At 32.1% G+C, this 13,312-nt stretch overlaps 1 protein-coding gene across 1 annotated transcript; it reads left to right on the plus strand.

Moving 5' to 3' along the window:
• The first annotated feature begins 293 nt into the window (after positions 1-293).
• On the plus strand, positions 294-6,466 carry LOC130826920 (uncharacterized). Its single transcript, XM_057692551.1, has 2 exons — positions 294-782; positions 5,029-6,466. Exons 1-2 carry the CDS (start codon positions 389-391, stop codon positions 6,225-6,227), a joined length of 1,593 nt encoding a protein of 530 aa, XP_057548534.1. The 5' UTR covers positions 294-388; the 3' UTR covers positions 6,228-6,466.
• The last annotated feature ends 6,846 nt before the right edge of the window (positions 6,467-13,312 follow it).

The raw sequence follows: 13,312 nt of genomic DNA on the forward strand, positions 1-13,312 counted from the left end.
TTTTAATATAATAATGAAGTGCCTCATTTTAAAATACATCGCATATTTACGCATATTTTATTACTCCAACATAATTATATAACTCCTTTATAAACAAAGTATGTAATTTAATTTGTCATTTTAATGCAGTTTATGACTTTCTTTATTTTATATTGATTATTAATCCAGTCAAATGTTAAAAAGATATATTATAAAACAAACAAAGTATAATTGAAAGTAAAAAACTATAACGTCTTGGCCCGATAAAAAGCTTGAAGTAAACAATAAAAATCACTTAAACTCCTTTATAAAAACTCAATGACTTGAAGTCTATAAATAGAACGATTGTTGGGTAAGCATTGTATGAGTCCCATTATCAATAAGTGAGAGAATAAAAAATAAAAAAAAAATGGCAGGTACACTACCAAGTGTGATAGGGTTGGGATTCAATGGGATGTACTTAGAGTACATAGCAGACGAAAGCCAAGGACAATGGCACAAAAGAGTGCGGCCTACAAGTCGCATGGTATTGAGTGAGAATAATTTCACAAGGTTTATAGTATCTGTATCACGCATTTCTGGTATGATCCACCTCCAAACTGCCTTCAACAAGAAGTACCTACGACTCGAAACCGAGAGTGGGAACTTCATTACTGCCACCGGCGACGAGCCTGAGGAAGATCGTTCCAAATGGTCTTGCACTTTGTTTAGGCGTGTTTTTCAAAATGGCCAGTTGGGTCTCGTCCTCCAGGCTCAAAATGGTCAACATGCTGTCAGAATTTTTAATAACTCCCTTAACGTCGGTAAAATATCTCTACCTTTTGTTATATTATATTATTGTGAAATTTTATGTGATAACCATAAATTTTCGTTTTTTTCGGGTGGTAAAATAAACCTTTTTTAATTTAGGGGGTGAATTTGACATTTTACTTTTTTTACGTAGTAGACAAAAGATAAGTTTTTTTTGTTAATTTTACACTATTTTTACTCAACGTAATGACTTTTAATAAAGACACAATCATCAAGAATAATCCAACTTTTACTTATTTTTCTCCAATAATCTCAAGTTTAATTAACAATGATAATTCCAACTATAAAGGGTGTTTGCTAAGAATAAACCAAGGTAACCTTTTATCTATACAACAAGTCATTTTGCATAAAAAAAATTAAAAAGTAAATGGAAAATTAATTTGTAAAAAAATAAAAAAATTTTAAATAATCAAAATAAGGAATCAAGTAAGTTTATTTTTGATTTTAACTTATAATCTTTAATATTTTTGATTTTATTTATTTGTTTTTTTGTGTGGCAATTATCCTGCAAAAATCAGTCATCCGTTAGACAACAATGTTCTTTGGTAAGTGACCCTAAAATTAGGATTATTTATGGCTAATCAAAATTTAAAATTATTATAGGAAAATCAATAAAAAATTATATTATTCTAGGTAAATTTTCCTTAAAAAAAATATCATAATTACTATAATTCACCACAAATTTCAAAATCCAGTTGAAATAAGTATTTAATTTAACCAAAATTTTAATATTTGGGTACAACATGAAAAAGTTGAAAGCTCAAGGTCACCATGCAAATTTAAAAACACACTTGTGGAAAAACTAAAACTTCAAGGTTACCACATTAAATTTTCCTATTTTATTCAATTACAAATTTTAAAATGAGGCGGCTATCTCTATTGGGCTGACCCAAGTATATTTAGTGTGTTAAAATAATCACTTTAAAGTTTTAAGCAATCAATTTAAATAAATGAAATATAGTATGAGCTCGTCTCCTTGAAAGGCGATCTCATACAATACGGACTGTTGCTTTATTTGTTTTTTGAACATTGTTAATCGATCACTTATAGATTGTGTTTCATTTTATTCTACATAAGTTAATATATAGTCAAGTTAAACCTTATTTAATTCGTTTTAATGTAAATTTTATTAATATCAACTTGTATTGTTACAATTTTTACCCAAACACAATTAGAATATTGAGAATTAGATTAATGCATTGTAAATGAGACAAAATCAAATCGCACAAAAAAAATGAATAATAAAAGGGAACTCTTAAATAATTGTAATAATTGTTAAATATTGTGTGATATAATATCACTAGTATAATCCAGAGAAAGTAACAAAACTCTAATTTTAAGGGCAGATATGAATCTTTAGTTGATGTTTGGTATTTGCATATTTGTTTCTTCTTAGGGACCTAAAATTGTCACGCAATTAACAGTAACATATAAAAGTCTCACAATTACAATTGTTAAATTTCCAATCATTGTCTCACCAAATATATGTATATAATTGTATTTTTAAATAGTAAATATTCCACCCTTATATTATAAAATATAAATTAAAACCAAAAATTTGATTGTGTTACTTCTTATTGTCACCATTTGATTATATCATATTCTTAAGTTAAGTATCGTCAATTAAATTGTAATGTTTATAATTGTCATTACTATTGTAAGAATAGTGATATTTTGATGAAATTTTTAAAAATTTAGTGTGAGAGAAAACTTACTATCTAAACTTGGTGAGAATCCAAACAAACCAAAAAATTAAGTGAAATAATAAAATATAAAAAATATATTAATTCTCTTAAAATTTGCATGAAGTGGAATAAAGAAAAATGGATGTTTCATAAATAGAAATTTTTGATTCTTAATTAAAAAATAGTTGTACACGAAATACAAGTACACAGTAATGAATCATTGTCACATTTTTATTTTTTTAATGAATTTTTAGTTTCAAAATATCTGTTTGAGACATGACCCGCACTATGTTTTTGGCAAACTTTTGTGTTTTTAGTGGTGTACGTATTTTATTGTTGAATTTTATAAATCTAAATTGATATTATTTATTATAAGGACAGTTAAGGTTACATATAAAACATTAGAGTTATTGTTAATAAGATAGCCACGATATGTCGTATACATGTAATAAATTAAAAATGTCAAAAATTGCTTCTCCATTGTCATCATATCTTCGCCTCAAAAGTAGGATTTGGATGAGATAAGGTGATGGACAATTCATATTCATAGTCCCTTCACATATATAACTAGAGGAAAAGCGGTTGATTTTACCCCAAAAAGTAAGACAGACCTGCAAAAGGAGAATATAAGTAACAACGTTGTCTCAAGAGAACAACTACTTGCAGAAAAAACAACACAACAAAACCTAGGTCTAACCAAAAAAAGAAAAATAAGAAACAATAAATAAATACATAAGATAAAACCACGATAAGTATACAAAGAAACAAAGTAGAGCGTGTAAAAAGCAACTAGACACTAGGGCATGGGGTAACTAAAAAAACTACTAGTAGTTTAAAATATATATTTGACGTCTCAAACTATTCCTATCTATCCCTAGTCAGGTCCGCGGAGACGCGCAACTCATTTAAATTGTTCTTAATTTGCTCCATCCACGTTTTCGTAGGTCTTCCTCGACTGCACTTATCCTTCAGTATGATGTTTTTTATCCTTCTAACAGGACAGTCGAAATCTTTTCTTTGTGTATATCAAAATTTAAGATGATAATAATTAAAACACATAATTGAAAAAACAATTCTTATTTTGATTTCAATGATGATTGATTTATTTGGACGATATCAAGTTGGCAAAAAGATTTTGAGCAATTCGAGTATATTGTAGATCGTCATTAATCACCATAGATAAATTTTCTTTCCTCGGCACATTATTTAATATTTATAAGTCGTAATAAAAGATTAAAAGTTGTCCAGAAAAGATATATCATGTTTTTATGTGGATAAATCATCATATATCATGCTTTTTTAAACTCTTTTATAATAACTTGATTAGATATTTCAGTTATATTAAGGCATTCTAAAATTAAATTATTACGAAAGTCGACGATATTGATTGCTCATAACCTGAAAACTATAGTCATAATACAAAAATTATATGTTCATGTAGTACCGAAATTGCGGGTTGACCCTTTTTTTTCTTCTATATTTGTTAGTTTTTACTTTTAATGTCTTGATTTTTGAGTCGGCTGACATAAATTTATATTCAATTTGTTTATTTTGAACAAAATTCCTGGTAAAAATTTTGTAAGTTGTATATCTGTCACCTCTTATTAGATGAATTGGTTTTATAAAATAAAGGACTTTACATGCTACTACGTCCGTTTCTTAAAAAAAATTTCACTTTTCATTTAAGGGTTTTTTATTTGTTATTTATATAAGAAATCTTTTCTTTTATATCACAAATATTAGACAAAAATAACCTTACTCATAATCATCTTCATTTTAATTTTTAATAATGCTTTTGATCTCTACATATTTCCACTAAATTCATTTTAATATTTTTACATTTCTTATGGTTTCTACATGTTTCCCACTAAATTTATAAAAATATATTTTTATTAGTTGGGGTCTCTAAATTTTTTCCACTAACTTTGTTTAATATTTTTTAATATTTATGGTCCCAACTTTTTTCTCAATCAAATTTATTATTTAGTACAAAAAAATATTTTCGCACTGTCTAAAAAATTTTTATTTTTTTAATTTCCGTGAACATTATTATAAGAACTTCATTAAGAAACGAAGGAGTACTTTTTAAAAATATTTTGATGATAAGATTTTATTTTGAACGATCCTTATTTACACTATTGACCTTACTCGAATTCAATAAAATTGAAAACTATATACGAAAATGGTCCAACTCAATAATCTAGCTGCAACAAAATTTTAGTTATAAATTCCTTATATTTTTTTTTATTAACATTCCTAGTTAATTTATTATCCTTAATTATATATTCATGCAGCCTTTTCTGTGTAAGTATTTCTCACAACTTTATGAAGTATTTCCTATGTATAACCAAATAATAAATATTTTATGTGTCACCAAATAGGAAAATTAAATATAATTTCTAGAAAATTGGACAAATGAACTCTAACATCGACCCATAGAATTATAATTTCTCAATAAAATTTACTCTGTATGTGAACCAAAAAATGGTTTAAAACCATATATTAGTGTTTGACATATTAAATTTTTTATGGTTGTGATTAATAATTGATGTAGCGAGAAACACAAGCAATCCAATCCATTTCTTCGCAATTACAAATATGGACCAACGAGTTTTGTTGCCGAGGAACATTGTATTCACAGGGGATAATAACCAACCCCTACGAGCACGAAGAAATAATTGGCTTCAGTTTATTGCCACAAATGCACAAGATCCAAGATTACACCACGTCGTCGAAACTTTACCCAACGGAGACGTCCGCATAATTGCCACGCGATACAATTTGTTCTGGAGGAAATCCCCCAACAGGGAATGGATCTGGTGTGACGGCCCTCGAAATAACCCAGGCCGCGATTCGGTATTCCGCCCGATTAGGCTAAATTCCAACAACCAAGAAATTGCTCTGATGAGTATGCTTCAAGGTAGATATTGTCAAAGATGGCCCTGGGGCGCTAATGCTGAATGCCTTACTGCTTCGTCTGGGAATATTATTCCCCTAACGGTTATGCGGGTTGGCGAGGCCATTCGAGAACGACGAATAACTGACATAGTATATAGGACAAATGAGGCTCGCGTCCACAGAAAAGTGCCTATTAGAAGTCGGATACAAACCGTTGAAAACTATGGTCCCTTTGCAGAAACACAAAATGTAGAATTCACTTACACCGAGATGACTGAATCCACTTTCAGCTCATCGCATACATGGAAGATTTCATACACATCAACACTTCGGGTAAGTCTAATACCTAAGCTGGTGACTGGTAAGATTCAATTGTCTGCTAGTGCCTCAGGGTCTTATACATTCAACGAGGTGACAAGAATATCTATAACAGACACCGGATCCACCACAGCTACTGTCCCACCTCGTAGTAAGGTAACTGTTACCATGTTCCTATCACAAGGAAGAATGGATGTCCCTTACTCTTACAAACAACGTGACGTCCTTTTTGATGGAACAACTCGTGTTACACAACTACACGATGGTATTTTTGAGGGTGTTAATGCCTTTGTTGCACGATTTATTATCGGTGAACCGGAAAGCCTTGATAGTTTGGCCGAACCTAATCATTATAATCATGATTATAGACAGGGTAATAACCCTAATATTGTTATCTCACCGGTAATTACTATAGATGATCTTGCAGTTGATGGTGATGATCATGATTTAGAACAAGAACCACAAGTTTCTTCTGATTCCGATTCAGAGCCGGAGATTAATAATGATAAACCACCTCTCCGTACTTCCAAACTTTGATGGATGATCATCATTTTTTACTGAGTTGGTTCTACTGTATTTGTGACGGTTATTCACATCTACTTGCCACTTTTTATGCGTGTTCAATTTAAATAAACATTTCCTTTTGAAAGGAAAGAAAATTATCGTTTGGTATGTTTGTAATTTCTATAATTGTTGTACTTGTTGGCTTGTTTCTTTTTATGTATATAAGGCATGTTTATAAAAATGGTTTATACATCCTTTAATTTCATTGTCAATTGTAATGTCATTTTAATGTATTTCTTCTTTTTTGCTTTATTTGATATATGATATGCGAGCACATGTAAAATTTATAGGGCCGTCGCTTTTTTTTATTTTAAATGATATTAATTCTATGTGTGGATAACATTCTTGAAAGGAGAGGAACTTAAGGAAGAGAAGAGGGAGGGGAGGATATAACCAAAAAGAAGGAAGATTGATTTACTTTTCTTCCAAGTCTATTTATTATCAGAAGAATTTGTGTTTTTTAAACTATTTGTGGGGCCATGGGCTATGCACACGGTCTCCCAAATTACATTAACGAATGTAATAATATTATTTTACACATTTCCATTAAGAATAAAGCGAATGAAAGTCTTTAAATGTTAATGCCTGACAAAGGGTGAAGGATGCAGGAGCTAAATATGTATTGCTAGTAGTAGGTAGCAGAATTAAAGTAAGACATGAGAAAATATTGAAGTATTTATACGTACCAGTCACTTATTACGAATGATTATCGTTTGCTTCAGAGATCAATATTGTAGAATTGTATTTTTAGCCTATGTTGGCCAATCGGAGATATATGTAATTGCATTTAGTGAGCTCACTTTTATTGTATGCACTCTAGAATGCAACACATTTTTCTTTTCAAGTTTTCTGCGTATATAATAATCCATAATCTTTCAATGCAAACTTTTTGTTACAAAATGCATGTAGTCATAAATATAAACACCAATTCTTGCAAGGTGTTAGCATATGTTGATTTAAAAAATTTACTATCAACTTAAAGATATGAAGTTTAAAGTATGAAACATATGAAATAATTGATTAGAAAATAAATGAAAGAACCCTAACATTGCAACTAATCATCAACTTAAACACAAGTTCATTTAATCATCGTTTTCTCTTCTAAAGTTGTGTTAATTTCAATCGAGAAAAAAGGGAGGAAAGTAGGCTTTGTAAAATATAATAGATAAATGTGTTGCAAAAGTTAAGTTGTGCAGCATAATACCTATGATCAGTGAATAATCATTTCACAAACAGTATTTTGTTGCTCAAATGCTCCTTTAACTATGTGCTTCTCTACCACAAAAACAACAACGACTTAAGAGCATTAATTTTACTAAAAGGCCCACTATTGGTGGATGTTGTTTTTGTGTGGAACACTAGCACATCGTAAGAAGAATTGTTTTCTTTACATGAAAAATAATGCTCGGAAAGGGAAGGCTACTACTAGCCAAGACCTCGTGAATCTAGAATGATTTCTCATGGCACATCGATTCAGGTGCTTTTAGGCATGTTTGGATGGATAGGAGATGGTTCAAGACTTTTCATAAGTATAATGGTGAAGAAGTTCTCTATATGAGGAATAACTCTACAATAAAAATTAATTATGGAAAGGTTCAGTAGAACAGGCTTTCACTTTGGGAAATCTTCTTCTATTGAAGGAAGTGATGTATGCTCCTAATATTGCAAAGAATCTTGTTTTGGGGCCAACCCTGAATCGAATAAGATATAAACTAGTATTTGATTCCAATAGATGTTTAATTTCGGGGGGGGGGGGGGGGGGGGGGGTATTTTTTTAGGTGGTTGTTATCAAAATTGTAATCTTTTTAAGATTTCTATTAGAACTCTTATGGATTATAATGTATAATGTTTGTCATAGTAATGAAAATATGTACAATTTATACTAACTAATGACATGAACGAAAAGTGAAACTAAACAATGAAAGTCAAGCGGGGAATAAACTAGGTTCACCCTAGGAAGATCTATTGAACATAACGATAAGCTAGGTCAATGGAGATCGAACGACGATCGATGAAGACGCTCTATATAGCGAGAGGAAGTTTGTGACCCTATAAATCACACGAACAACCTATAATCGCCCTATGTCTCCACTACAAGAAAACTTGTTTTTAGCAACTAGAAAAAGTCGTTGCTAAAAACCTGATTTCGTTGCTAAAAATGTTTTTTGCAACGAATTCCATTATTGCGGGTATAGCCGTAGCTAAAGGTTTTAGCAACGACTTTGCTGGTTGCAAAAGGTATCTGTTTTTTGCAACGAGATCTATTGTAGCAAAAGAAGTATCGTTGAAATTCCTTCCAACGTTTTTAGCAACAAAAAAGCTCGTTGCTAAATTTTCTGCATTTTTAGCTACAACTGTTTTCGTTGTTAAATATATGTTTTTCACAACAATTCAAGTTGTTGCAATACATGATAGTCAATCTTTTGCAACAACTTTACTGTAGGGAAAAAAATTAAGTAAAATTTGTTATTAATGTTTTTAGCAACAACTATTACCGTTGAAAAAATATACACATTTTTCGCAACGACTTTGTTATCTTCTAAAACAATCTACAATCTATATATAAACTAGACAATTAAAATAATAAATAATTTATAACCAACTAAACTAATATCACCGATTATCATTATATATTAATTCGTATCCCAAAATATCACACGTCCCAAATATTATCGTGTGTCAAAAATATACGTAATTCATATACATGTAACGTATAACCAATTTTCCAAAATAATTCTCCTACCATATACAAGTTTTCATGCAAAAATTTACAAGTGATAGGCACTTTGCATTCTCAATCTCCATAGTTGATGCTTCAATTTCATCTGCTTCCATTGAATCTGACACCTCCGTTTGTATTTCTGGTAATGGGTTGAGTGTATGAGAAGGTACCCAAGGGATGACTGCTTTGCATACATCATCCTGAATGTTATCATCATCCTCATCTTTAAGTCTTGAAGAGTTGAGCTTGCTACCCCAAAAAACTTGATCTGCAACGAGATTCATGTTATACATCTCAATCAGCTGTCTTAAAAGCACTACTACCAAAGAATACATAAAATAAGACGCATAAGATGTTCAACTGCTGCGCCTAGTGTAGTAAAAGAAATCTTTGCTGCACGTAGCAAATTTAAAGCTACAGCTAAGATTTTCGAAATTGTAGCATCAAAGCACCATATTGGAAACAAGGAGAAAACTACATTGCTGGATGGTACCTCATGTAAAACCATTAAGCAATCAAATGAAACCCATCCTATCATCAATATATATATCCTAAGGTGAATGTACTGTTGCATCATATACCGAAAAATAAGCAAAACATCCATTCAAAACTCTCCAAGCAATAAACACGTAAACTACTTTGTTGAAGCCCCGCCTTTCAAACTAACCCATGAAACTAATGACCTGTAAGAGAGCTCAAATGGTGTTAACTTATTAGCTACCTCATATTCTATTATTTTTTTAATCTTATTTTGGACAAACTCGAAATGAGAACAGCAAACATACACCAATACAGAATTATGGATCCCACTATATGCAGCACATAAGCATAGTACATAACTCATGAAATAACGTACTTAATTAGCTACCTCGTATTCTAATACCTCGTATGCAGCACAGACTCAATGAAGTTCATGCCTTCATCATCTTCTTGTCTTCGTGTCCTCCTATAGTAGTCTCTATCCCAATACCTACAAGGAATGATGGAAATAAATTTTTAAGGTAACTTTCATGAACTTAAATGCTCCATAAGTTTTTGATCCAATTATAAATAGACCACAAACAAAGAAAAACATTGAAGACCATAATTGGATCAATATGCCTAATGAATTTGATATGGAAGTCCTACAAACTAATGATGTTAGCATCCAATATGGGCCAAACATGAGCATAAAGGCATTACAAGACCAAGACAAGTCAGAAGAAGAATTCTAACAACAAGCAAACAGAACAGAAGCTTCAAGCAGCACAAACAGAGCTGCAGCCACCACCTGCTGACCAGCGTACCTTGCAGCTCTTCCACAGAGCCAACCTGAGCATCCCAGGAGACACCAAGGATAGTTTTGGAATCTCTACACATGGACCTTTCCATTAAGACCTTAAATGCCTCCTAAAGATCACATTAAGACACCAAAAAAGGGAGCTGAAGGTCCCCTGTCAGACAGATCAGACCTGGAAGCATACTTAGCATAATTTTTGATTTCTGTTTCTGTTTTAAAACAAATGTGATATGTGTTACAGAGAGAGCGATCAAGTATTGGGGCTATCAAAAGCTAAAATTATTCCTCAGCCACCAATGAGAAAGCTCTAGCAGTCAACCCCAGCACTAATTTCAATCACTGAAATATCAATTATTCATAACAATTAGGTTAAAATATCAATTCCAACACTAATATCAATCACTAAAATATCAATCCCAGCACTAATATCAATCACTAAAACCTAAACTTTCACTAAAATTAGGTTGAAATTTACGCTTTACAAAAGAATTGAATAGATAAAACAATTACCATAATTTGCAGGAAGAATTGGATGAAACTGTATGTGGTTCTTTTAAGAGAGAAATATACACTAGAAACAATCATCTACAATAATCATACAGATCCAATGAATCACAGTCATCCCAAATTCCCAATTCCCAAACAATCATTCAAAAAAAAGAACTACAGAGTACTGACTATGAAATTGGAAATGTTGTGTTCATCAGCTGAAATTCATCTATATTCCAAAACAAGGAAAAAAACTACAGGATTCACCTATTGAAATTCGAAAACAAGGAAAAAAACTACAAGATTCATCACATGAAATTCGAAATATCAAGAACAACACTACAAAATCCATCTACTGAAGTTCAAAAACAAGAAAAATCCAAACGAAAGTATGAAACAAATCAAATAGAAGGCTTGAAAAAACCCTAAAAAATCAAAAAATCAACCAATATACTTACATTACGAGATTCTACACTTGATTCCGTGGTGAATGCTGAGTTTGGAGGAGGAGCGTTGAAGCCTCGAAGAAGCACAGAAGCACTGTCGATACTCGATTGTCGATGGGTTGAAGGCGAGGAGGTGATTATCAGAGAAGCACAGGACCACAGAATCACAGAAGCCTCGAAGAAGGAATGAGAGAGGAGGCGTCAGGCGAGGAATCAGATAACAGATTATCAAAGAGAAGGCGAGGAAGAGAGGAGATTAGGAGAATGCACGATTTCTGAAATGGAGATAGAGATTGGAGGCAGCCAGGAGAATGCGTGTGAAATGAAATTAGGTTTAGTGTGTTTTCACATTTTATTAAAATATACCTCAGATATTTTGCAATGACATTGTTGTTGCAATACATAAAACAATTTTTCGCAATGACTCGTGTTGTTGCGTTACCTAATAATGCTTTAAAGCAACGACTGGTATCGTTGCAAAAAACAAATATTAATTATTTCAAAGTCCGCACTCATTTTTTTTATGGCAACGATTATTTAGCAACAACAACGGATTTCGCAACAACTTGTATTTTTCGCAACGAAAAAAAATAGTCGTTGCTAAAACTTGTTGCTAAAAACAAGTTTTCTTGTAGTGCTCCTAAGGATTGGCAGGACAAGATTCGAATCGAACATCTATCAAGAGTCATCATCAACCTCAACCCTAATCCTATACATTGAAGACAAGACCAACCTAGGGTTTCTCCAATCTAAAAACGCTAAAGAAACTACTCAAACATGATAAGAACAAAAGCAATAAACATAGAAAGAAATAAATCTATTCTAGAAAGCTTAAATGAAATGAAGGAAAGAAAGCAATAAAGAATGCATTAAAAGAATTGAAGAACAAGAAAGCATTAAATCTTCACTAAGAAAGCACTAAAGGAAAGCACAAATGAAAGTAAGAAAGACATGAAAGCATAAATGAATGAAACTTACAATATTCAAATGTTTGAATACAAAAATGAAGAACACTTAAGTAAACTCGGGAAAAACATAGAGAAAAGCATTAAAGGAGTGATGCTCTAAAGTGAAGCACAAGGGCACCCACACTAGGCATACGGTTTATTACAAAAGTGGGGGTATTTATAAGCTTAGGAACAAAAGGGGGGGAAAAAGCCCTAAAAACCCTCAAAGTTCAGCTTGTGAAGAAAAAAAAACAATCACGTAGATAATGGGCCATTCAACTGAATGCCTATGTGATTCAGTCAAATGGGTGCTTCCAGCGTGTTGTGAGGTTTTCCAAGAATTGCAACGCTTATTCGCCCGAAGCTTTGGGCCATTTGCCTGATCCCTGCCATTCTCGCAAATGGTTCTTCAATTCGGCCAAATTAGTGACTTTATATGCCAAATCAACCAAGTAACACCTCTGTTCGCCCGAGCAGACCCCCATTTGACCGAATGGTAGGTCGAATGGCTTGAATTCCTTGCAAAAATGCGTCTTTGAAGCACCGGAAGGTCCTTGAACTTTGCGAGGCTCTTGGGTTGACTTGGAATGTGTGCTAAAGCTTTGATAAGCGCGTTTAATCCTCGATACAAGTGTCTAAGCCTCGTACGCAACGTAAATGACCTTTAACTCTTGAAAAACACCTGAAATGGCCTTGAAACACCCATGGAGACAAGAACAAGGTGAAATCATGCGTAATGTGTGTAATATTTATCTAAAACCACGAGACTCGACACTACAATGGGGATATAAATGTGCTCTAAGAAGAGCACATCAAAGATCACTAGAACTCCATTTTAAAAAGTAGAAAGAACATCTAATATTCTTGATTTAATACATAATGGCTTGTGTGATTTTCATAATACTCCATCTTTAGGGAACAAAAAGTATATGATAACTTTTATTGATGATTTCTAAAAGTTTTGTTATATATATCTCTAACATTCTAAAGATGAAGCTTTAAGTATGTTTCAAATATTTAGGAATGAAGTGGATGTACAATTGGACTCTAAGATTAAACGTCTTAGAATGGATAAAGGAGGAGAATATTATAATCCTTGTTATTTGCATGAAATGGGTATTATCCATGAAACAACGGCGGGTTATGCACCTTAATCTAATGATGTAGCCGAAAGG

The sequence above is a fragment of the Amaranthus tricolor genome, chromosome 11, assembly GCF_026212465.1.
Source record: "Amaranthus tricolor cultivar Red isolate AtriRed21 chromosome 11, ASM2621246v1, whole genome shotgun sequence".
NCBI lineage: Eukaryota > Viridiplantae > Streptophyta > Magnoliopsida > Caryophyllales > Amaranthaceae > Amaranthus > Amaranthus tricolor.

Excerpts from the sequence above, each read along its gene's own strand:
- LOC130826920 (XM_057692551.1), top strand. The coding sequence starts at position 389 with ATGGCAGGTACACTACCAAGTGTGATAGGGTTGGGATTCAATGGGATG. Across the intron at positions 783-5,028 it reads TAATAACTCCCTTAACGTCG|CGAGAAACACAAGCAATCCA; the intron begins GTAAAATATCTC and ends TAATTGATGTAG.